This window comes from Triticum aestivum, chromosome 1B (assembly GCF_018294505.1).
Source record: "Triticum aestivum cultivar Chinese Spring chromosome 1B, IWGSC CS RefSeq v2.1, whole genome shotgun sequence".
Lineage (NCBI taxonomy): Eukaryota > Viridiplantae > Streptophyta > Magnoliopsida > Poales > Poaceae > Triticum > Triticum aestivum.
Genome location: NC_057795.1, coordinates 650,465,847 through 650,491,398, shown reverse-complemented (window position 1 = coordinate 650,491,398; position 25,552 = coordinate 650,465,847). Strand labels below are relative to the sequence as shown.

Below are 25,552 nucleotides of genomic sequence, written 5' to 3'. Positions count from 1 at the left end.
AGGACTGGGATGAGATTTGACAGAAACTGGTGCTATGTGTAGAAGATTACGCAACTCATGATATATTGATCGGCTGCAATATGCACGTGTGTGTATATATATATATATATATATATATATATGTACAAAGGGTAGCCACGTCCTCAACTATACATGAAAGGAGGAGGGCTTGTTGTACAAGAAATACACATGCAATATCTACATCTTAACACCCCCGCAGTCGAAGCGGCACCATGGTCGACGCAAAGACTGGATCGGGACTCCTCGAAGGACGCGGTAGACAAGTCCTTGGTCATGATGTCAGCAAATTTTTGGGACGTAGGGACATGTAGCACGCGTACATGACCAAGAGCTACCTGCTCCCGAACAAAGTGGATATCAATCTCAATGTGCTTGGTGCGTCGATGATGAACCGGGTCGGCGGAGAGGTAGACCGCAGAAACGTTGTCACAGTAAACAATCGTGGCCTTGTCAACCGGAGACAAGAGCTCATGCAGAAGCTGACGAAGCCAGGAACACTCGGCGACGCCGTTGGAAATGGCGTGGTACTCCGCTTCAGCACTGGAGCGGGAGACAATGGGCTGCCGCTTGGATGACCATGAGATGAGTGATGGTCCAAGGTAGACGCAATAACCGGAGGTCGAGCGGCGCGTGTTGGGGCAGCCGGCCCAATCGGCGTCAGAATAAGCCGTCAAGTCGAGAGAGGACGAAGCCTGAAGTGACAACCCAAGATCCAAGGTGCCACAGATATAGCACAGAATGCGCTTGACCGCGGTCCAGTGAGCATCGTGAGGAGCATGCATATGGAGGCACACCTGCTGCACAGCGTACTGGAACTCCAGACGAGTAAGAGTGAGGTACTGAAGAGCACCAACAATCGACCTGTAGAACGGAGCATCTGGAGCAGGAGAACCATCTGTGACAGAGAGCATGGCCTTCGTATCGACAGGGGTGGCAGCCGGTTTGCAGTTAAGCATCCCGGCACGGTCCAGAAGCTCATGAGCATACTTTCGCTGATGAAGAAAGAAGCCATATGCTCGACGGATAACCTCAATCCCGAGGAAATAGTGCAGAGGACCTAAGTCCTTAATGGCAAACTCAGCATGAAGACGATCAGTGAGCTGTCGAAGAAGGGCAGTCGAGCATGCTGTCAAGATGATGTCGTCGACATAGAGCAGCAGGAAAACAGTAGCATCACCCTGGTGGTAGACAAACAGTGACGCATCGGAGCGAGTGGAGCGGAAGCCAAGCTGAGTAAGAAACGCTGCGATGCGCTGGTACCAAGCGCGAGGAGCCTGCTTGAGCCCGTGCAAAGACCAAGAGAGCAAGCACACATGATCCGGAGAAGACTCATCAACAAACCCCGTGGGCTGTTGACAGAACACCTGTTCCTCAAGATGACCATGAAGGAAAGCATTAGAAACATCCATCTGGTGCACATGCCAGGAGCGGGAGACCGCTAGCTGAAGAACAGTCTGAATCATCCCGGGTTTGACAACCGGGGCGAAGGTGTCGGTGAAGTCAACACCTGCTCGTTGACGAAAACCCCGAACGACCCAACGAGTCTTGTGTCGGTCAAGAGTACCATCCGGATGAAACTTGTGCTTGAACACCCACTTCCCGGTAATGATGTTGGCCTGAGGAGGACGCGGGACAAGCTGCCAAGTGTGATTGCGTTGCAATGCGTCAAATTCCTCCTTCATCGCGGCAAACCACATGGGGTCGCGAAGCGCGAAACGGGCGGAGGTCGGCAGGGGTGACGGTGACGAAGAAGACATCGAAGCCACGCAGGTGTACTCGTTCGGAGGGTAGCAATTGCTCGGCCGATGGACACCCAGGCGCGACCGAGTAATAGGGCCAGCGGGTGGTGGCACCACAGCAACCACTGGTGTCGGCGCCGAGCCCGGCTGTGAAGAAGCCAGCGATAGGCCCGGTGAAGAAGCCAGCGACACGCCCGACTGTGAAGAGGCTGGTGACACACCTGGCAAAGAAGCCGTGGCAGAGGCGGGCAATCCCAGTGAGCGAGCTGGCGTGGTAGCCAGCGAGGCCGGCGAAGCCGGTGCATGGACCGACGAGACCGGGGCTGAACCCGACGAAGAAGGGGCCAGGAAGGCCGGCTCGGAGGCCGGCACAGGGCCCGACGGTGAAGCACCCGGGGAGGCCGGCTCGAAGGCCGGTGAGCCCGGCGAAGCAGCGGGCAGGAGCCAAAGCGCCGCGCGTCCAGGGGGCACCCTATGCCGTGGGTCGAAGCCAGGGCGGACAGGGTCGACCAGAGAGGGGTCAGGCATCGATGAAGAAGCCTCATGTTGTTCCTGTTTAAAGGGAAAACACAACTCGTCGAAATAAACATGTTGAGATGTGATGACACGGTGGGAAACCGGATCATAGCATCTATAGCCCTTGGTGTTAGCTGGGTAACCGAGGAAGACACACGGAAGGGAACGAGGAGCAAGTTTATCAGGAGAGGTGGCGGCAATACTAGGATAACAAAGACAACCGAAGATACGAAGGCCGTCATATGAGGGAGGAGACCCAAAGAGGAGGTGGTGAGGTGTAAAGTTCCACCGGGTGTGACATGGACAAAGGTTGATGAGGAGGGTGGCAGTAGCGAGAGCGCGTCGGGCCAGAAGCGAGGAGGCATGTATGCGTGAAATAGGAGGGTACGGACGCAATCGTTAAGAGTGCGGAGAATGCGTTCAACCCGACCATTCTGCTGTGAAGTGTATGGACATGTAAGACGAAAAATAGTGCCATGTGTGGAGAGAAGATTGTGGATGGTGGTGTTGTCGAATTCTTTCCCGTTGACAGTTTGCAAAGCTAGGATGGGACGACCAAATTGCGTAGACACGTAAGAGTAGAAAGCCGTAAGGGTGGCAGCAACTTCGGACTTCTTACGTAATGATAAGGTCCGCACAAAGTGAGAATAGTCATCCAAAATAATAAGATAATATGAAAAACCAATGTTACTAGCAACAGGAGAGGTCCATACATTACTATGGATTAACTCAAAAGGTAACGACACAACTGTGGATGAAGCACTAAAGGGAAGGCGAACATGTTTGCCCAGACAACATGCGTGACAAGAGTGCGCATCCGTTTTATTACATGTAAAATAAAAATCCCTAATAATTTGACGAAGAGCGGTGGAGCTAGGATGACCAAGACGGGCGTGCCAAAGATCAACGCCGGCGGAAAGAGCAACTGGTCCGGCATGTGAGGATGATGGCAGCTGGACGGAGTATGTATCGTCGGGACTGTCACAGCGGTGAAGAACCATCCGGGTGAGGGCGTCCTTAACAGAAAAACCAACTTCGTCAAATTCCACAGTTACAGAGTTATCACGAGAAAGATTACGAACACAGACTAAATTCTGATAAGTTCAGGAGACACAAGAACATTATTGAGATAAAGTGGTCTAGAGTTTGAGGGAAAACTGGTGGAACCAATATGAGTGATAGGAAGACAAGCACCATTACCGACAATGATATGAGAGGAAGTGTGAATAGGAGACGCAGAAGAGAGGTTACCCGGGTAAGCGGCCATGTGCGAAGATGCACCGGTGTCCATAAACCAATCGCCACCGTCGGAATAAGCCCCGGTCGGAGGCTGTTGATGAAGTGCAGCAAGCAGGGCCGGATCATAGGAGACCGGCGCGGGGTAGCCCGAGTAGCTGGTCACGCCAGTGCTAGCGGTTGGCCCGCCATAGCCAACCGAAGCAGGAGAGTAGTAGGTCGGTGGAGCGACCGGACCGGGTTGCTGACCGATGAAGAAGGCCTGATGACCGGAGGGACCAGGCCCGAGGAGGCTTGGAGCGGGAGGGGGGGCACGGGCATGGTGTAGGCGTGCACAAACCCTGTCCAGGGGTTGTGGCCACCCCCCCCAAGGCAGCATCGGCTGCTGCTGGACAGGCGCATGCACGTCGCGTGGTTGTTGCTGCTGGGTTTGACCTTTGCCGCGGCCGCGGCGCCTCTGGCGCTGCTGCTGCTGTGGTTGCTGCTGCGGCAGTTGTTGAGGAAGAGCCGCAGGAGGAGCCGATGGCCGCTGCTGGTAGGGGGCATCGTAGGCGCCGTGTGGCGCGGGAGGAGCCGGTGGCCGGGGCGCCTGGAACGGCGCTGGAAAGCCAGGGGGGCGCACCCGAGGAGGCAGGGCCACCACGCGAGTAGCCAGCGGCGAAGGCGGTGTGAACGGCACGGGAGTGAAGATGCTTCAACCGGCGTTCCTCAAGACGAAGATAAGCCATCGCCCGCTCGTAGGTAGGGTTCGCCATGAGGGTGAGGTTGGAGGCGGCGTTGCCAAGATCCTCATTGAGGCCGGCGGTGAGAGTGGAGAGGAGCAACTCGTCGCCCACCTTGAAGCCGATGTCATTGAGCTCGTCGGAGAGGGTCTTGAGGCGCATGCAGAAGTCGTCGACGGAGGAGTCGTTTTGATGACACCCGAAGAACTCCTGCTGCAGAAAGACGATCTGTTGGAGCTTGTTGTCGGTGAAGAGGTCGACGATCTTGTTCCATACCGTGCATGCATCATCCTTGTCGCGAACGACGGTGTGGAAGATTTGGACACGGTGAGAATGAGCCACCGGATGATGGTGGCGTTGATCGCCAGCCAGTCGACGTAACTGTTCAGGACGAAGAGGTTGGTGGTGTCGTCAATGTGGTCCTGCAGGTTATACTCATGAAATAGGAGATTGAAGTATGTCTTCCAAGCGTAAAAAATTGCCTCTTTGTGGGAGAGGATGACCGGGACGCGACGTTCGACGGGAACATCACAGATGTAGGCAGGATCGGGAAGGGTGGTGGCGGATGAGTCGAAGGGGTTCGGCGGCTTCACGACCAGAGGAGTGGAGGCGGCAGACCGGTCGAAAAGATCGGATCCTGACATGGCGGCAGCTAGGGTTAGGTGCGGCCGGGGCGGGTTGGGGTTTATGGTGGCGAGGGTAGATGGCAGCGGGGTAGCAGAGGTTTAGGGTTTGGGAGGCGGTCGGCTAGGTGCGAGAGGGGTGGCGGCTAGCGACTGGGAGGGAGATCGCGAGAGGGGTGGCGGCAGGGAGCCAGCGACGCGAGGGAAAGGCTACGGTGGCGGCGAGGGCTCGGCGGGGCGGGCGTAGCGAGGAAGCGGCGGCCGCCAGGAGGCAACGACGACGCGCTAGGGTAGGAGGGATCAAACTAAGGCTGATACCATGTAGAAGATTATGCAACTCACGATATATTGATCGGGTGCAATATGCACGTATATATATGTACAAAGGGTAGCCACGTCCTCAACTATACATGGAAGGAGGAGAGCTTGTTGTATAAGAAATACACATGCAATATCTACATCTCAACACTATGGAACAATCAACACAGGAAATGAACATTTTTTACAGCACAGAAATATATGGCCAAATACTTTTTGAAAGCAATACACCGGAAAAAGAAACCTTAACTAGGCACAACACATCTATACTTATGTTTTACAAACTAAGCAAGACAGTCAGGGAGCCATACACAATTCCAGAACACAAAATCCAGAAAAATGAGCAGAAGCTAGCGAGTCCGAAAGATCGCAGATACAAAAATGAAAATGACAGCGATACCAGGTGCTGAGTACGCACACATTTTGCTACACACTCATTATTGAATGTTTATTAACAAAATAACCATGCTATTATTGTGAAAACCTCGTTAAATGGGCAACGAAGAAGATTTTAAGGTGAGACCTTGTAGATACCTTATCCTAGAACTTTCTAATTCTTAATCATGACTCTAGAAACCTCCACCGAGATATTGGGTTAGATGGCACTTTGGAGTACAATATATCAAGACTCGTAAGTATACAATCATGAACACAAACACATGCATACAAACTACTCCCTCCGTTTCCAAATACTTGTCTTTCTAGGCATTTCAAATGGACTCAACATACGGATATATGTAGACATATTTTAAAGTATAGATTCACTCATTTTGCGCTGTATGTAATCATTTGTTGAAATTTCTAGAAAGACAAGTATTTAGGAACGGAGGGAGTATAAGGTATCGAAGTGTCAAAAAGTAATTTGTTGATGCATATGATTCTGTTCCTATGTTTTCCTCTCTCATATCTATATAGACTAGTTTTGATTATTTTCATATGACGCACTATCTTAAAAGGTACAACCAATGTGACTATCGTTGTGGAACAACTTTCGAATTTAATGCTGTGATGACAAATGTTATAGAATGCATAACAATTAACGTTGTATTCTAAATTCTAGCATTTACACTGTGTAATTAATTTTGCTTAGTGTAATACGAGACATATTATATGACAAACAACTACTATTATTACAAATAGTTCAACACCATTTATTTTAACCGTTGCTTATCCCCATCAAACTTTCGCCGCTGGTAATCACCATATACTTCACTTTCTTGTTGGCTACCTTGCAACCACTTTCCACCACAAATGTCATCTTTACTCTTCTCATCCTAGTCCGCGAGCTGCAAATTTGTTGGCATATCAATGCTCTTGGGCGGCACCATGACTTTGTGCAGGAGCGATGAAAGACAATCGAAGGTGAGCACCAACGAGGCACGACGTGATCCATGCTTGCGAGTTGAGGACGAAAATAGCACATTTCTATTGGCTTGGACCTATAACCGAGGGTGCACTGACTTAAGTATACCAACCCCACGTGACCGATCAGAATCGATCAACAAAGGAAAATTAGCATACACGATAGGGGGTCAACAACCTGAAATCAATTTCGGCGCTCGATTTGTATCAAGCATAGAAGCAAGGAGATTAACAATCACCATATACCCAATAATAGGCCAATATTTTAGAACAGACTGATAAATAAATGCTTGAAATGTTGCCACTACATAGGGATGCAAATTTAGAACCTAAAGGATACCCTCTGACCCTCCTTAGTTCAACAAAATGAATTATTTTTTCAAAATTGATTGAACTAAGTAGGGTCGGAGGGTACCCTCTAGGTTCCAAATTTGCATCCTTACCACCACACACCCCTAAGTTGACTTTGTAGAAATTTATGAAGCACGCCTATTTGGTGGACCTGAATGAACTCGCCACGACCATTATTCTCATTCAGGTAAGACTGCTTTTGAGTTATTCACTTATTCCTCTATTTTTAAGATATGATTGTGGTAATTCAGGCCAAGTATCGGGTTGAAGCCCTGGTTGTGTCGTTGTAGTTCTGCCCCTTTACAGCTATCTATACCGTGCCCCATCTCTCTAAAATTAAAAGTAGTATATGATTTGTAACGACCCACGTGGTTAGTAATGTTTATCCTTCACGTTCTTCCCTTTCACCCCCTCCTCTCCACGAGGGTCGTCGGTTTCCCCTCGACAGCGGATATAAAGACAAAAAAGGCAGTGGAGGTGACGTGAACACAAAATAGACATGCGCACGTCGTTTTTGCGAGCGCGAACTATGCGACAACTCGAAAGGGGCGATGGATACAGTGAGGAGGCGGTGGCGGATAGTGCTAGACTAGCAGTGGTCGTGGCAGAGGTGTTTGAGAAAGTTTTTTGAACTCAATTTTCCGGAGCCACCTACAATTGCCACATCACATGGCAAATAGTCAAAACAGCCCTCGAAACCCTCCTCGAGGGGTCCCAAGGGGGGCGATTTGCCGGGTTTTCCAAACTTCAAGGTCTCAAATGGAGGCCATGCAACCAATTCGTGTGAACCGCAGGGGGGTTCCCCGGAGTTGCGCAGTGCAAAGCAGGTATGGTATGTATGCACACGCGATGCAGCAGATGCGACTGGCACCTTTGCTCGGTTCAGGCTCAGGCTCAGGTTCAGGCCGAGATCCACCCGCGCGCGGGATCGCTCGCGCACCCGTCCCGTCCGGTGAGGTGAGGTGAGGCGACCCACCACCGACGCCGCGCCCGCCACCAACGGCCAATTCGCCAAACCCACTGGTAGAAGCACAGCAACTCGCCGCCGACGTGCGCCCCGGCCGAACCCCCACCTCCTCTCCCCCTACATCTCCTCCCCTCCGCGGCGGGAGCTCCACGCAGCTCCCCCGTGCTCCAGCGCCGCACTCGCTTCTACTCCCCGCCTCCACAGCCTCCGGCTCCTCGGCCGCCCGATTCGGGTCGCGGGGCGCCGGGGCCGCGGGGCGGATCAGATCCCGCGCGGCTGGCCCGTGCGGGTTGATCGGACGGGCGGGCGCGCGGATCAGATCTATGCGCGAGATCTAGGCGGCGAGGCGGTGGCGGCGAGCTTCCGGTGATCGGACCCGGGCCCGGGCGGGATGGCGTGGTGGTCGGACAAGCTGTCGCTGGGCGGGCTGCAGGACATCGCCGGGGCCGTCAACAAGATCAGCGAGAGCGTCAAGAACATCGAGAAGAACTTCGACAGCGCGCTCGGCCTCGAGGAGAAGCGCGACGACGCGGACGAAGGTAACGCATACGTTTACGCCGCTGCTGTCGAGCAAACTCTCCTCCGTGTAGCCGGCCTGCATTGCTGCGTGCCTGCTTGTGTACACGATTCCCAATTTGAAGCTGCGGTTGGATTGTTTTTGGGTGGACTTTGGGATGTGATTGTCCGTGCCGGCAGTGCTATTCGTGGCTTTGCTGATATGCTAGTTTGGTAGAGTGGTGAGTAGGGACTGATCTGAGTGACTGATGTTGAATGAAAGTGAAAGTTTGAATTCAGGCTATATCTTACTGGTTTGCTTCTGATGTACTAGTAGATCCTTAGTTAAGTCAGACTCTGTACACTGGACAAACAAAATTCAGGCCTTAAATTTTCCATGTATCAGTTACTGAATTAGGGATCATTGATTGGTTTGGGAAGATCATAAAAACTTTGGTCATGTTATCTGGCGAGCGTCAGCTGGAGGGGGGGGTGGCAAGCGAACACCTTTACCTGGCAGTTTTAGTTGCTTCGCGAGATCAAACGGTGGCAGTTTTGAACGAAAAATACCTTCTGAAGAAGAAACTGCCATGTTATCCTGTAGAAGTCGCCATCCACTCGTAACTAAAACTGCCAGCGAAATCGTTCAAACTGTCACCCCCTCCCAGCGAATGTTCGCCAGCTAAGAGGACTCAAAAACTTTTACAGATCATAAAAAGTTATACCTACCTCTACTTGTTTGTGTTATAATAGTTTTTATATTATTCTTTCCTTTTGAGAAGTATTTGGACTTGGAAGCACTGAATTTATGCTGCTTTGGTGATGCAGGATCAGGATCCCGTACATCTAACTCTGATGGAATTGGATTCTTTAATCCTGTCATGGCATTCATGGGACATAATGGCGAGGAGAGTTCTACGGAAGTATCAGAAAAGCAACTATCACCAAAACATTCACCGGCACTAGAAGAAAATCATAGGGTCACCACCGAGCCACCTACATCTGATGCAGATGCCTCTGAAGTACCAGTAACAACACAATCTCCAAAGCAGCCTTCAGAATTACAAGAAAACGTAAGCAGCTCCGCTGAGTCACATGTATCTAAGGCGGATGGTTCTGAGCAGTCTGTAGCACCACAATCTCCAACACGTTCTTCAGCAGCAGAAGATAAGCATGATGGCTCCACTGAGGTACCTGCATCTGAGGGGGGCACTTCTGAAGTATCAGAGACAGCACAGTCCTCAACATATCCATCTGTAGCAGAAGAAACTTATAGTGGATCTGTTGAGACCAGTAACTTAGTTGAGAAGGAAACCCAGGGTCATCAAGACACTGAATATTCTGATACTAATGAAGAAGCTTTACTGAGTCAGCCTGGTGGGTCTGTTAGGGACATACCTGATGATAGCATGTCTTCACCTAACAAGTTGGATCAATCAAGTGTTATGGGAACAGAAGAATCTGTGGATGCTGGAAATGAAGTCACTGATGATGGGAACACCTCGCGGTCACAATCAGCAGATTCCATGGTTGCCAGTTCAGATGATGTAAATGAAACTAAGGTGAACATCGTTCAAGAAGGTGATGTCCAAAAAGAAACAATCAGCCCACCGGAGAGCAGTGATATCGCTGACAAAGCCAGTCATGGGGAAGTCAAAGTACATGATGGCGAAACTAATACAGCCCAGAATGGGGAAGAGAACGATCAAACAGAAGCACATGCTGTATCTGCTGTTGAAAATGAGGACAATGCAACGGCGAAGCTTGAAAACGTTAGCTCAAAGTCAATAATTGTGGATAATGATTCAGACTTGCAAAATGAGTTGGTACCAGCTGTTGCATACAATCCTGTCGGTCCAGTAGAAGTTGATTCTCATGCAAATGATTCGCGAAAAGAGGAAAAAATTCAGGACTCTGTTACAACCACAAATTCTCTGGAATCTGTTGGTTCTGTTGTTGAACTCGAGAAACTAAAACGTGACATGAAGATGATGGAAGCTGCATTGCAAGGTGCTGCAAGACAGTCCCAGGTATCATTTCCACATGCTCTAGTATATACCGTAGCAAGTCTCGTAGCGTGTTTGGTTTGAGGAAGTAGACATCCAGTTGACCATCCAATTCTAGCCCGCTTGTTTGGGTTGAGGAAGTTTGGTCCATCACCAATTTGCCCCTCCACAGAATGAGGAATTGAGTCATCCCACCAAATTCGATGGATGATGAAGCAACGATTTAGGATGACATGATACGTTTTACATTATGAAAGTTACACCTTGATGTTTTCCAGTTGGAATTCTACTTTTTTAGTTTCATGTATTCATATTTATATGCTGGGAAAAAAAGATAAACACTAGCAATTTTGGAAGTTCCAATCACATCTATTTTCAGGTATTATTAACCATTTAACCATTGAGTGCTTGCTAATTTGTTTGTATAAACTTCTGTTCAGTCTGAATCTGTTTTACCTTTGAAGGGTTCCATCTTGTATTTTCTTTTTAGGGAAGACGACTACAGTTATTTAATACATCAAATGACTTTGTAGTGTCAAAAAAGGACTAGCATGGAATTTTCATTTTTTAACACTGTATCCTATGAATGTATCAAAACAAGGGGAGCTGCTTAATTCTTCAGCTTTATATTAGCCTGGGGCTTATCAGGAGGCATTGTGTACTACACATGCCCTTTAACAATTATTACATGTACATCATCGGCACATCGTTAAAATCATTGAATAATTTGAATGCCCCATGCTAGTCATTTCTTCTCAAGATACATGGCTGTTCACTACTAATTTAGTGCCTAAAAATCCCTAATTCTTTCTGCAGTCCAAAGCTGATGAAATTGCTCGACTGATGAATGAGAACGAGCAACTGAAATCAACAATTAATGAGCTGAAGGTATGTTTGCTAAGCAGATCTCTGATCCTTTGCCTTCTGGAAGCAGATTTTAGACTGTCTTCAGTTTAGTAATCTGCAGAAAATGAACATGATGAATACTATGCTTATACACCTATTCCCTGAGTTACTTTAGCCTTTCATGGATTTCAGTTTTTGTTTTTTTGTTTTATATTGTACAGGGTAATAAGTCGGTTGAGGAAGAAATGGATGCGCTTAAGGATGAATATCACCAACGTGTAGCTACTCTTGAAAGGAAGGTGGGACATTACTCCTTTTACTCAATGCTTCCATGGTCAATTGATCATTACATAGGGCACACCTCAATCAGAGTTAAGATTAATAACCACTAAGAAGTGTAAAAATTTGCTGAGATGAGAGAGTTCATAAATAGTGTATAATACTGCCCACGTGCAATGTTGTAATTAAAACAGCATGTTTTTCGTGCAATGGCTCTTTTTTTGTTGCTTCTTTATGATAAATTGATAATAATCGGAGTAATTGAAGACAATCTTTTGTGCTTTAACAATTAGCTATTTAGCTACACTATCAGCTTTTTTCCTGCAATGTTTCTAGTTCTGAACCCTTTGACTAGTTGACGCACCACACATTCCACGTATTTATTCTTATATTTGTTTAGTTTTGTTACTTCCGTGTGTAACTTTTACTCTAATATATTAATTTACTGAGAGTTGAGACAATGTTGAATAGTAAAAGTAGAGATCAGAGTGAGCTGTATTAGTGAGGATCATTAAATGCTACAGCCAGAATCTCATAAGTTTGTATGTTATTTGTTTACTGTTTCCGGGACATAACTTTCGTCAGTGTTCTTGTTCATCAAGACTATCTTGGGCTTATTAGCGAAATGTTTGTAATGTGCATGCCTCAATGTGTAGGTGTATGCACTAACCAAAGAACGAGATACATTAAGGAGAGAGCAAAATAAGAAAAGTGATGCAGCCGCTCTTTTGAAAGAAAAGGACGAGATTATCACTCAGGTCATGGCTGAAGGTATGCAGAATTGTCGTTTTTGTGCCTGTTCTTTTATGCATGTGTGTACAATTGTCGACTTTGCATTAGTTAACTTATATTCTGTTATTATGTTGAGAAAATATGAAATTGGTAGTTCTATCATTTGAAATAATTTCTCGTAACCATTTCATGTATGAATGTGACCATACAGTATGGCCGATCATGTTGAGTATCCTTTGTCAGTGACTGTCATTGCAATTGTGACTCCAATGATCATGTACCGACGTTAGAAAGGATGTAATTGCCTACAGTCGCTACATATCATAGATAATAATGACATCACAAGCTTTTCAAACATATCTTGTAAATGAGAGTCACATTTACCACTTCGATATGGGTCTCTCATCTGCTGTTTATTGTGGTATTTGTAAGTTGGAGCTATAGTCCTGTGCTCCCCGCTGCAGTGGGCTGCTAGGAAGTAGGCATACACATGGGCCTAATGTGTGTATTGGAACTTTGCTGATATTCATTCCTTAACTACTTTAGTCCACATACATGCTATGGACCACATGTAATTGTTTTGGCCTTTCGGTATGTTTTGGCATTGATTGGCACTAACATCTTTTACAAATGATGATGAAACAGGAGAAGAGCTATCGAGAAAGCAGGCTGCTCAAGAAGCTACAATACGAAAACTGAGAGCACAGGCATGGAGTATAACTCATCACCACACTGTTTTGAAATATTTTTCTTCTTCAAGTTAATCAAGTCTGCTGTCCTTTTTTGGTTGAAGCTAGATTCGTGAGTTTGAAGAAGAGAAACAAAGGTTGAACTCAAAGATCCAGGTAAAGGAGTATATACTTTTTATAATTAATCAATTTATCCGAACGTAATTATCTTCTTACCTGCTTTAATGGCACATAGTAAGTATTTGCCTTTGTTGTTTGCATGATACAAAATCGATTCGAGACCCATTTTTAGGTGGTCTTTTCTTCTCTATTTTGATCATGTGCGGACACATGGTGCTGCATGGTTTCATTTAAGCAGTCCTTTGCATAGCCTCTACAGCTTGCTTACATGTGAACTCATGCACTTAATTTATGATTTCACAGGTTGAGGAGACAAAGGTTGAGAGTATTAAAAGAGACAAGGCAGCAACTGAGAAGTTGCTACAAGAAACAATAGAAAGAAATCAAAGTGAGCTTGCAGCTCAGAAGGAGTTCTACACAAATGCTCTTAATGCAGCGAAAGAGGCTGAGGCATTGGCTGAATCAAGAGTCAACACAGAAGCCAAAGTTGAGCTCGAGAGCCGTTTAAGAGAAGCTTGTGAAAAAGAAAATATGCTGATTAACACAATTGAGGAGTTGAGGAATGCTCTCACCAGACAAGAACAGGAGGTAAGTCATGAAAATAAGTATCTACAGTTCTACACATGTGCATTTTAGTTCAATATCCTTGGTACAATTGGTTGTGCTGGTCTAACTGTAACCCAGTCACACCGAGATCATTTTCTTTATAAAAAGTTTATCCGAAGTGTTAGTTTTCGTACTATTCCACTTTGGATTCCACTGATTGCATGTTTCTTTGTGGGCATTTCAGGCTGCTTTCAGGGAAGAACGGTTAAAAAGAGATCATGACGATCTTCAAAAGCGCTATCAGGTAATCAGAGCTTTTCTGGTTTAGCTGGTACTACAGAGTAAAATTAGTCATGGACCAATTGTCAGTTTCTTTCATTGTTTAATACTTCAGGCCAGTGAACTTCGTTATAATGAACTGGTCACACAAGTTCCTGAGTCGACAAGGCCACTCCTAAGGCAAATAGAAGCCATGCAGGTATTGGTACTTCCACATATTTTTTCCTTGTGGTGTAGTTAGTCCACCTTTATTTCCTTATTGGGTGCAAGTATACCACTTACACAGTCTGTGAATTGAGTTTTTTCAGCTGTCAGAAGTAGGCTAATCAATTGTGTGCTAATTTAACAGGAGTCAGCTGCTCGAAGGGAAGAAGCTTGGGCTGGTGTGGAGAGAACCTTGAACTCTCGCCTTCAGGTCTACCCTGTTCTGAGTTTTTGTTAGCAGTGGATCATGGAAAAATAACGAAGATAACTAGAACTACAACATGAGATTTAATTGTTATAAACCTACTTGATTAGGGACTTCAGAGTTCAGAAGGATGGCTGTAAACTATGTCATTAGTAGCTAATTTTGTGTAGTTGTTTATGCTTTTCAGCAATTAATAGTACATATAAAGATGGGTGCTATCTTATTTTAATGCAATGAGAAAGCCAGAAACACATCAGAAATATTTTAGTGACATAGTTTAATCTGTTATACTCAAATATTCAGGAAGCGGAGGCGAAAGCTGCTGCCTCAGAAGAAAAGGAGCGTTCTATAAATGAGAGACTGTCACAAAATTTATCCCGCATAACTGTCCTGGAGACCCAGGTTTGTGCGTCAATTTCTTCCGAGACTAAAAACATGTGTCACTCCTATAAGTCTAATCATTGCCTTGGGGGATCAGTTCAAAACTTTTAGTACGAAAAGTAGTTCTATTGACATGAATGTTGGTTCTTATGCAGATTACAATTCTTAGGACAGAACAGACACAGCTGAGCCGATCTCTTGAAAAGGAGAGACAAAGAGCATCTGAAAGTAGACAGGAGTACCTAGCAAATAAGGAGGAGGCGGCATTACAAGAAGGACGCGCCAAACAGCTTGAAGAAGAAATAAAGGAGCTTAGAGCCAGGCACAAAAAGGAGCTGCAAGAAGCAGCAGAACACAGGGGTCTGCTTGAGAAGGTAGTCAACTTATTATGAATCGTTTTCTAAAAATAACTAGATATACATGTTAATTAATCCAATTGCTATGAGGACTGTGTACGGCAGCAGCACTTCTCCTGCCAAGATCATTAATGTGCCCCAGAGACACTTCTTTAAAATTAATCAAATATTACTCATGTGACACACAATTTAAACTTTGGGTTATCTTATAGCAGGATTTTGTAGGGTCAACAGTCATCTTTTACTTGTTGCTTCTCCTACATGAACAAAATTAGTCACGTGCCACCAGTCACCGCTATTACTAATGTTGTGGTTCATGCACTTCCTACTTGGCAAGATATGTGTCTTAAGTCTTAACTGTTTCTTTCGTGAATGGCACTTCCAGGACCTTGAAAGGGAAAAGGCTGCCAGGGCAGAACTTGAGAAAACATCTTCCCGCGACTTACCTAAAATTCCACTTCCAGATCAAACAAGTATGTACTTTATTTGCCTTCGATTAATATCTGTGAGTTTAATCCTATTTGTATATTTCAATCTTTGTTTGTCGCCATAACTGTCACTCTTTTGGTCTCCTCTTTGCTTCTTTTGAAGAAAATGCTCCCCAAAGAAAGCTCTCTAGTGTCAGTAGTATGGAAGAAAGCCACTTCCTTCAAGCATCATTGGACTTGTCAGATAGTACTTCGTTGGAGAGGAGAATGTCTGCAGACAGTAATATGTCATACTATCTGAGGAGCATGACTCCAAGTGCTTTTGAATCAGCACTCCGTCAAAAGGATGGAGAATTGGCTTCTTACATGTCACGCTTGGTGTGTATACGCATCCTTTTAATATTTCTCCTTAAATTGTTTAATTAACACCGCATGAAGTTGTTCCACTCCAATATAGGCGTTCTAGAAACTGACAGTAACTGATTATTCAAGCTGGGTCGTCTGAAAGTATACCAGTTCGAGCCCAAAGCTGTTTTAGCTGATTTATTCCAAGCATTATGGATGTTTACATATATTTAATTGATTGTAGCACTTGTCCTGTGCGACACATTATTTCACACTGCCAAGTGAAAAATGGTGGAGCTACCAAGCTGCTGGCCACTCTGAGCTCCACTGTATTTTGCCTTAAAGCTGGTTTATTTTTGGCTGTTTCAGTGAGGTGCTTGGTTACCTAACTTATGTTCAGCATCATAAAAATGTAGTTGACCATTTACTGCCTGTAAATGGCATCAAGAGATCTCCAGTCCCATACTAGTTTGAAAGGCCTACATGTTCTACAGATTCTTGTGTATCTTAAAAGCCTGAGGAAGCTGAAGCAATAGCTTGGAATAGTTTCATAACTTAGTTTTGCTAAAAAGATGTTTTGCGCGTACATGTTTCTATCATGACACCAGGTCACCTCAAACATTCATGATCTATAATGTCAAGTTTCATTTATAACCATTAACCATTGTCTCATGTTTGAGAACTCGCGGTACAGATGTGAGAGCATGAACTCTTGTCTGTGTGTGTGTGTTTGTTTGTTTTAATTTGTTTTGGCCAATAGTTTGGCCTACAGGCAATTGCATGGCAGTCACTCGTGCTATTGTCACTGCACTAATGATACTACTATATTACAGGCCTCACTGGAATCTATTCGGAATTCCCTGGCAGAGGAGTTGGTAAAACTGACAGAACAAGTAAATCCCTGTGAAGCAACTACGTTATTATTTCATTATCCATGTGGATGCTAATTGAACCGATCTTTTTATGCAGTGTGAAAAGTTGCGGAATGAAGCTGCTGCTCTGCCTGGCCTAAAGGCTGAACTGGAAGCACTGAAACAAAGACACTTTCACGCTCTAGAACTTATGGGGGAACGTGATGAAGAGGTATGCATGGCTCTCATACAGCATATCATGACTTGCCACTTATCTTTACTTTCTCTCCTTATGACCTTATCACTGTATAAAGTTTCACGCACCAACCAGTTCACCCAAAAGTTGTAACTGATGGAGAAGGTTGGGCATTCCACATATACTTCATCAGTCACAAGATATGGAAAAGTCATTGCCTGTTTCCCAAATCTGTGATTATATTTAGTCTCTGGTCACATGGGAAAAACAAGTCCTCGGAGAAATTGACCTATGATCACTTACAAATGTACCTATGATCACTTAGAAATTGACCCATGATAAAGGCTGGCAGTAAAGCAGTGCTTGACTTAGTAAGTACACGTAGACATATTATCAGTACTATGTTCTTAGAAATTGCCCATGATTGAGGTTGGCAATGAAGTAGTGTTCGACTCTTAAGCATAAGCTGCCCGATTTTTAAGTTGCCAGTGTATTATTTTGTTAACCCTCACCTGCTATTTCATGCGCACTGATTAAATAATAATAATAAAATACCCTGCTGTTTTGCAGTTGGAAGAGTTACGAAATGATATTGTTGACCTAAAGGACATGTACAGAGAACAAGTGGATCTTCTTGTTAGCCAGGTTTGAATCATATCACTCTGTTTGAACTCTCATTCCCTCCCTTCATGCAGACCTAATTAACCCTGGTTACCTGAAACATCATTTTTTTTCCCTCTTCCTTTTACCAGCTCCACACGTTGGGCGCCCGTGTATAGTGCAGTTGACCCAACAAGATAAACAGTTTTGAAGGCCGAACATGTCCCGTCAGAGTTGAGAAAACAAAAACCGCGGCGAGTGTGGGAAGTTGATAGTCATACGAGGGAGATATATTCTTATTGATTTTGTGTACATCGTGGAGAGTGGATCTTTGTTGTGGGTCTCGGTACGTAGGATAGTGTGTTGTAAACTAGACTGAATAGCTCCACAGCTTTACATTCGTTGATGATTTTCATGCAAAGTTTTCCTTCACAGAACACAAGTATATTTGGAGTCTACAAGTGTGTGTCATCATCTCAGCAAATAAATAATATCAACGCATGGGCCCACCTGATTCAATTCACATTCGGAACATCAACATGCCCTAATATCGCCCATGACCCTACAATTTTCTTCAACAGATCATAATAAATAAATTATAAAAAAAAACTCTGGTCATGATTTCTCGCCCTTTACCTCTTAATATAATTGGTTAATACTCCTTATACTCTGTAAGAAAGAAAACATTGTTTTACATTCGATATTTTTTTGCCAGCCTTTTTTTTTTGGCCATCTCACTTGCGTCTCATGCTAATCGCTATGCTACCACCACGGTGAAACGCTGAGCACTGCGCAGCATCCGATTCTTCGCGTGGCCCGCGCGCGACGCGAGCACACCGGCCCAGGCCCGGAGAGCCACGGACGCGCGCACCGCGGCGCCGAGCACGGCGTAGAAGGCGACGGCGCCAGCCAGCCTCAGCTCCGCCGCGGCCGCGTCGAGGGCGCGCGCGGCAGGAGCCGAGAGCCTGCAAACGTCGGATGCGGCGAGCGCGGCCACCGCGAGCAGCCCACCGGCGAGGAGGAGCAGCAGGGCGAGGGCGGCGACGGCGAGGAGCGCGCCGGAGAGGAGGCCGCAGCAGAGGAGCGCGGCGAGGAGGAGGTCAAGGTGGTGCTCCAGCGCCGTCGCCGCGTGCGTGGGCATGGCTGTGCTGGGCTGGGAGGGGAAGATTGCGACCGCGAGGCAGAGGCGGCGCACGCACGCACGCCGTGGAGTGGGAACCGGCCGGCAAGAGGAGGAAGGAGAAAAGGTTGTCATGCGATCAGTTTTCATTCTTCTTTTTTGCCTGCGGTGCACGTCTGGTATGGTCTGTGTGCTTGGCGAGCTACGTACGTTTCGGCGAGAGGCAAGCCAAGGATCCATCCATAGCGGATGAGAAGTGGTGCCGGCCGGAATATTCATTTTTGGACCGCCGCACGTTCATGATGCATGGACTGCAATTTCACTTTGCTTCCTAATTTATCTGGATAAATAAAGTGGTAGCTTGATTAATCTCCTTATAGTTTATGCGTCGCCAAATGCTAGCGTTCTGAGGGCATTTGCCAATTCTGTTTCTCTCTGTCAACCGGGCCCCATGCATGGTCCCAGTGATTAGAAAAACACTTCTTTGGTGGCAAATTCTTCGGCTAGGGTGTGGCGGAGGGCGGGCATCACGGCGTGTTGGTTCTCCGGCGCACGGCGGACGGCGCGGTAACGGGCCGCAGGCAGTGGCAGCAGATCTAGGGCCGGCGCGCCCGGATCCTCTCGGTGGCTCCTCTAGTTGGGTCAGGCTGGATGGGTTCAGGCCATGTGCCCGGATTTGTTTCGCATGCGCGGCCTTTCCTTCTTTGTTGGTGGGCATCTCCAACGAGCGGTTCTGCCTTCTGCTCTTCTGGTTCGAGGGACTATCGCCGAGGAGAAATTCTTTGCTCAGATCTGCTGGTGCAGATGGCGTGGCGACGTCTATGAGCGTTGCTAACCTCCTTGGAGGGCATCGTCTTGTGATGCTCCCATCGAGCTCCGAGGGAAACCTCGGGTTTGGCTGCCGGACGGGACAATCACTAGTAGAAAAGGGGGCAATGGTCCAGGCCGGGTCAGCCCATTAGTCCCGGTTCAATCCAGAACCGGGATTAATGGGGGCATTGGACCCGGTTCGTGAGCTCCGTGGGCCGGCCGGGCCACGTGGGCCATTGGTCCTGGTTCGGCTGAACCTATTGGTTTCGGTTGGTGGGACGAACCGGGACCAATGCGCATCGCTCCTGGCCCATCATCATTGGTCCCGGTTGGTGGCTTGAACAGGGACCAAAGGATGCCGTTTAGTCCCGGTTCGTGGCAGGCACGAACCGGGATCAATTAGTTGCCTATATCTACCCCGCGAGCAGAGCACTTCCAGTGCTTTGTTTTTCGTGGCCGGCGAGGGGAGAGCTTTGTGGTGCTCTAGCTCACCTCCTATGCACACGAGGTGTTCGATGGAATGCCCGGGCCACACTACTTAAGCTTTCTCCTCTCCAAGCTCGACCTCCAAGCTCCATTTTCCTTAATATTTGTCTAGGTTTAGCGGTCTGTCACGTTCCGTCCCCGTCTTCACCACCGTCGATCGCCCGCGCCGATCTCGTCGCCGGCACCACCGTGGTGAGCCTCTTGTTCTTATCTTCTTTCTGAAAGGAAAAAAAATTCTTACTTGTATATTTATATAGATACTTGTATAATTTTCTTACTTTTATTATTGCATCTTATATAGTGCGATGGTTTTGGTATCCGCCCCCGTCGGCCCTCGTCCTGTCTATGATTCGGATGTGGTATATATTATCTTTTCATAACTATTGGTTCATTTATTGTTTATGACAATTATGCCGACCAACGTGACATAGATTTTATTTATCTAGGAGGTTGTTGAACCGGAAATTCCAACCGACCCTATTGTCGAGAGGTTAAATTTAGTTGAAGAAGAAAACAATTTGTTGAAGGAAAAAATTAGAAAAATTGAGGAGGAGAAGATGATATTGGAGTTGCATGTTGCGGATGTCGTCGATGATCACAAGATCAAGATGGATGCAATGCGCTTGAAGATTAGAAAGATTAGAAAATATGCCATTCATACCGAGGCTTGGTATCATTATGCCGTTGGATCAGTTGTTACATTGGTTGCGATTATGATCGCATTTGTTTTCGCATTGAAATGTTTTACATAGTTTCAGTGTATGGTTTAATTAATTTAGATGCTCTGCAGAGCTTTATGTTGTTAGATGAGAACTATGTATGTACTTTGGTTTTAATGTGATGATGAACTTCTATTAATTTGGTCACTTAATTATCTATTCATGATGTTCTGTAATGATTTTTGACACACTTAATTATATATAATGCACGCAGATGAACCGGCAATGGATGTACGGTTCAAGACACACCTCCGAGTACATTAAGGGCGTGCATGATTTTCTCGAAGTGGCTGAGGCAAACAAGCAGAATGGTTTTATGTGTTGTCCATGCCCTATATGTGGGAATACGAAGTCTTACTCTGACCGGAAAATCCTCCACACCCACCTGCTTTACAAGGGTTTCATGCCACACTATAATGTTTGGACGAGGCACGGAGAAATAGGGGTTATGATGGAAGACGGCGAAGAAGAAGAGTACGATGACAACTATGTGCCCCCTGAATACGGTGATGCTACTGAACATCAAGAGGAACCAGACGATGTGCACGATGATGCTGCAACGGGCGAAGCTGCTGAAGATCAAGAGGAACCAGACGATGTGCCCGATGATGATGATCTCCGCCGGGTCATTGTCGATGCAAGGACGCAATGCGAAAGTCAAAAGGAGAAGCTGAAGTTCGATCGCATGTTAGAGGACCACAAAAAAGGGTTGTACCCCAATTGCGAAGATGGCAACACAAAGCTCGGTACCGTACTGGAATTGCTGCAGTGGAAGGCAGAGAATGCTGTGCCTGACAAAGGATTTGAGAAGCTACTGAAAATATTGAAGAAGAAGCTTCCAAAGGATAACGAATTGCCCGACAGTACATACGCAGCAAAGAAGGTCGTATGCCCTCTAGGATTGGAGGTGCAGAAGATACATGCATGCCCTAATGACTGCATCCTCTTCCGCGGTGCGTACAAGGATCTGAACGCATGCCCGGTATGCGGTGCATTACGGTATAAGATCAGACGAGATGACCCTGGTGATGTTGACGGCGAGCCCCCCAGGAAGAGGGTTCCTGCGAAGGTGATGTGGTATGCTCCTATAATACCACGGTTGAAACGTCTGTTCAGAAACAGAGAGCATGCCAAGTTGATGCGATGGCACAGTGAGGACCGTAAGAAAGACGGGAAGTTGAGAGCACCCGCTGACGGGTCGCAGTGGAGAAAAATCGAGAGAAAGTACTGGGATGAGTTTGCAAGTGAGCCAAGGAACGTATGGTTTGCTTTAAGCGCGGATGGCATTAATCCTTTCGGGGAGCAGAGCAGCAATCACAGCACCTGGCCCGTGACTCTATGTATGTATAACCTTCCTCCTTGGATGTGCATGAAGCGGAAGTTCATTATGATGCCAGTTCTCATCCAAGGCCCTAAGCAACCCGGCAACGACATTGATGTGTACCTAAGGCCATTAGTTGAAGAACTTTTACAGCTGTGGAATGGAAACGGTGTACGTACGTGGGATGAGCACAAACAGGAGGAATTTAACCTAAAGGCGTTGCTGTTCGTGACCATCAACGATTGGCCCGCTCTCAGTAACCTTTCAGGACAGACAAACAAGGGATACCACGCATGCACGCACTATTTACTTGACACCGATAGTATATACCTGGCAAGCTGCAGGAAGAATGTGTACCTGGGCCATCGTCGATTTCTTCCGACCAACCATCAATGTCGAAAGAAAGGCAAGCATTTCAAAGGCGAGGCAGATCACCGGAAGAAGCCCGCCATGCATACCGGTGATCACGTACTTGCTATGGTCAATGATTTACACGTAATCTTTGGAAAGGGTCCCGGCGGACTAGCTGTTCCGAGTGACGCTGGGGGACACGCACCCATGTGGAAGAAGAAATCTATATTTTGGGACCTACCCTACTGGAAAGACCTAGAGGTCCGCTCTTCAATCGACGTGATGCACGTGACGAAGAACCTTTGCGTGAACCTGCTAGACTTCTTGGGCGTGTATGGGAAGACAAAAGATACAGCTGAGGCACGGGAGGACCTACAACATTTGCACGAAAAAGACGGCATGCCTCCAAAGCAGTATGAAGGTCCTGCCAGCTATGCTCTTACCAAAGAAGAGAAGGAAATCTTCTTTGAATGCCTGCTTAGTATGAAGGTCCCGACTGGCTTCTCATCTAATATAAAAGGAATAATAATTATGGCAGAGAAAAAGTTTCAGAACCTAAAGTCTCATGACTGCCACGTGATTATGACGCAACTGCTTCCGGTTGCATTGAGGGGGCTTCTACCGGAAAACGTCCGATTAGCCATTGTGAAGCTATGTGCATTCCTCAATGCAATTCTCAGAAGGTGATCGATCCAGAAATCATACCAAGGCTAAGGAGTGATGTGGTGCAATGTCTTGTCAGTTTCGAGCTGGTGTTCCCACCATCCTTCTTCAATATCATGACGCACGTCCTAGTTCATCTAGTTGACGAGATTGTCATTCTGGGCCCCGTATTTCTACACAATATGTACCCCTTTGAGAGGTTCATGGGAGTCCTAAAGAAATATGTCCGTAACCGCGCTAGGCCAGAAGGAAGCATCTCCATGGGCCATCAAACAGAGGATGTCATCGGGTTTTGTGTTGACTTCATTCCTGGCCTTAAGAAGATAGGTCTCCCTAAATCGCGGTATGAGGGGAGACTGACTGGAAAAGGCACGCTTGGAAGGGACTCAATAATATGCAGGGACGGATATTCTTGGTCTCAAGCACACTACACAGTTCTACAGAACTCTACCTTGGTGACCCCGTATGTCGATGAACACAAGAACAGTCTGCGCTCCAAACACCCGGAGCAGTGCGACGACTGGATTACATGTGAACACATCAGGACTTTCAGCAGTTGGTTGGAAGCACGTATCAGAGGTGACAACACTGTTTGTGATGAGCTGTACTTGTTGTCCAGGGGACCATCTTTGACTGTATTGATTTGGAAAGGATACGAGATAAACGGGAATACATTTTACACGATTGACCAAGATCAAAAGAGCACCAACCAAAACAGCGGTGTCCGCTTTGATGCAACAACCGAGAGGGGAAAAGACACATATTATGGTTACATAGTGGACATATGGGAACTTGACTACGGACATGATTTTAAGGTCCCTTTGTTTAAGTGCAAATGGGTCAATCTGTCAGGAGGCGGGGTACAGGTAGACCCACAGTACGGAATGACAACAGTGGATCTGAAAAATCTTGGGTACACTGACGAACCGTTCGTCCTAGCCAATGATGTGGCACAGGTTATCTATGTGAAGGACATGTCTACCAGACCGAGAAAGAGAAAAGATAAGGAAGCGAATACATCATACGATGAGCCAAAGCGCCACATAGTTCTTTCAGAAAAAAGGGACATCGTGGGAGTGGAGGACAAGACAGACATGTCTGAAGATTATGAAAAGTTTCATGAAATTCCTCCTTCAAAGTCAAGGCTGACCCCAGCATCCTGATAAACGATGAAGATTATCCATGGTTACGGCGCAATAAGCAAATGACACAAGCGAAGAAAAAGTGAAGACTTTCTCCCGCAACTATTATGATGATACCATGCCAACTTTGTAACTGACGAGTATGATACCATTGTCCGTTTTGTACATGCACATGCTATGTGGGTCAATTTATGATACCATGCCAACTTTCAACTTTTTTAGAGTTCATTTGAAATGCTTTAATGTCTTATGATTCGGCCCGCGTAATAATTAAAAATAGCAACAATAAGTATTTTGTTGTAAGTAGAAACAAAATAAAATAAATAAAGCAAGAAAGAAAAAAAACAAAAAAAGTGTTTTCAAATTTGAAAACTAATGGCACTAACAGAAAGTTTATAATTTTCCTAAAACTAAAGCAAAAACAATTAAAAAATAAAGCAAAAAATAAAAGAAAATTAATAATGCAGAAAACAAAACAAAAAAACAACAATAAGTATTTTGTTGTAAGTAGAAACAAAATAAAATAAATAAAGCAAGAAAGAAAACAAAAAAACAAAAAAAAGTGTTTTCAAATTTGAAAACTATTGGCACTAACAGAAAGTTTATAATTTTCCTAAAACTAAAAGAAAAAACAATTAAAAAATAAAGCAAAAAACAAAAGAAAATAAATAATGCAGAAAACAAAACAAAAAACTGGAAAAAATTAAATATAGCAACAATAAGTAAAGAAAACAAAAAAACAAAAAAAATTCCTCCTACTGGGCCCCCACGGCCTGAATACGACATGAAACCCTACTATGGGCCAGGATTCAGGCTCGCAGTAGGCCCAGAAGGCCCATCAGGCAAAGCAATAGCAAGTAGGTCCGAAAGCCTGCGATGGAGAGGAGCTCAAGAGGGGTGCGGCAGTGGGGCTTATGAACCACTGCGCGCCCCTCTCAACTAGCGAGGTGGGACTAAACTTTGGCCCCGAGGCGGACAGCACAGGGGCCTTTGGTCCCGGTTGGTGGCACCAACCGGTACTACAGGGGGAGGCATTAGTCCCGGTTGGTGCCACCAACCGGTACCAAAGGCCGCCGGTTCCCGCCCTTTGGTCTGCCGAAAAAGAGGCCTTTGGTCCCGGTTGGTGGCACCAACAGGGACTAAAGGGGGCATTAGTCCCGATTGGTGCCACCAACTGGGACTAAAAGGTTTGCTATATAAGCAACACTTAGCAGTTTCTGGCCAAATCGCCCACTTCTCCCCCGACGCCCCCTGCTCCTCCTCGTCGCCGTCGCCGCCCGACGCCCCTGCTCCATCTTGCCGTCGCCGCCGCCACCGACGCCGTCAGGCTGCTCGCCTGAGCCGTCGCCGCCGCCCCCTGTGAGCACAGCCTGCTCCCGCGCCCCTCCCGTCTCGCGCCCCTGCGCGGCCACCGCGCGCCGCCCCTGTCCCTGCACGGCCGCCACGCCGCCGCCCCTGCCCTGCGCGGCCACCGCGCACCTCCCCTGTCCTGCGCGGCCACCGCGCCGCTGTCCCTGCCATGCGCGG

The 25,552-nt window shown here is 46.6% G+C and overlaps 1 protein-coding gene across 1 annotated transcript; it reads left to right on the top strand.

The window, feature by feature from the left end:
- The first annotated feature begins 7,754 nt into the window (after nucleotides 1-7,754).
- Nucleotides 7,755-17,871, top strand: LOC123145476 (golgin candidate 5). Its single transcript, XM_044564906.1, has 19 exons — nucleotides 7,755-8,394; nucleotides 9,179-10,380; nucleotides 11,173-11,244; nucleotides 11,424-11,501; nucleotides 12,138-12,252; nucleotides 12,859-12,920; nucleotides 13,011-13,058; nucleotides 13,326-13,610; nucleotides 13,813-13,872; nucleotides 13,963-14,046; nucleotides 14,197-14,262; nucleotides 14,560-14,658; nucleotides 14,793-15,011; nucleotides 15,379-15,466; nucleotides 15,585-15,799; nucleotides 16,600-16,659; nucleotides 16,736-16,849; nucleotides 17,384-17,458; nucleotides 17,566-17,871. Exons 1-19 carry the CDS (start codon nucleotides 8,247-8,249, stop codon nucleotides 17,590-17,592), a joined length of 3,117 nt encoding a protein of 1,038 aa, XP_044420841.1. The 5' UTR covers nucleotides 7,755-8,246; the 3' UTR covers nucleotides 17,593-17,871.
- The last annotated feature ends 7,681 nt before the right edge of the window (nucleotides 17,872-25,552 follow it).

Excerpts from the sequence above, each read along its gene's own strand:
- LOC123145476 (XM_044564906.1), top strand. The coding sequence starts at position 8,247 with ATGGCGTGGTGGTCGGACAAGCTGTCGCTGGGCGGGCTGCAGGACATC. Across the intron at positions 10,381-11,172 it reads GTGCTGCAAGACAGTCCCAG|TCCAAAGCTGATGAAATTGC; the intron begins GTATCATTTCCA and ends TTCTTTCTGCAG. Across the intron at positions 11,245-11,423 it reads CAACAATTAATGAGCTGAAG|GGTAATAAGTCGGTTGAGGA; the intron begins GTATGTTTGCTA and ends TATATTGTACAG.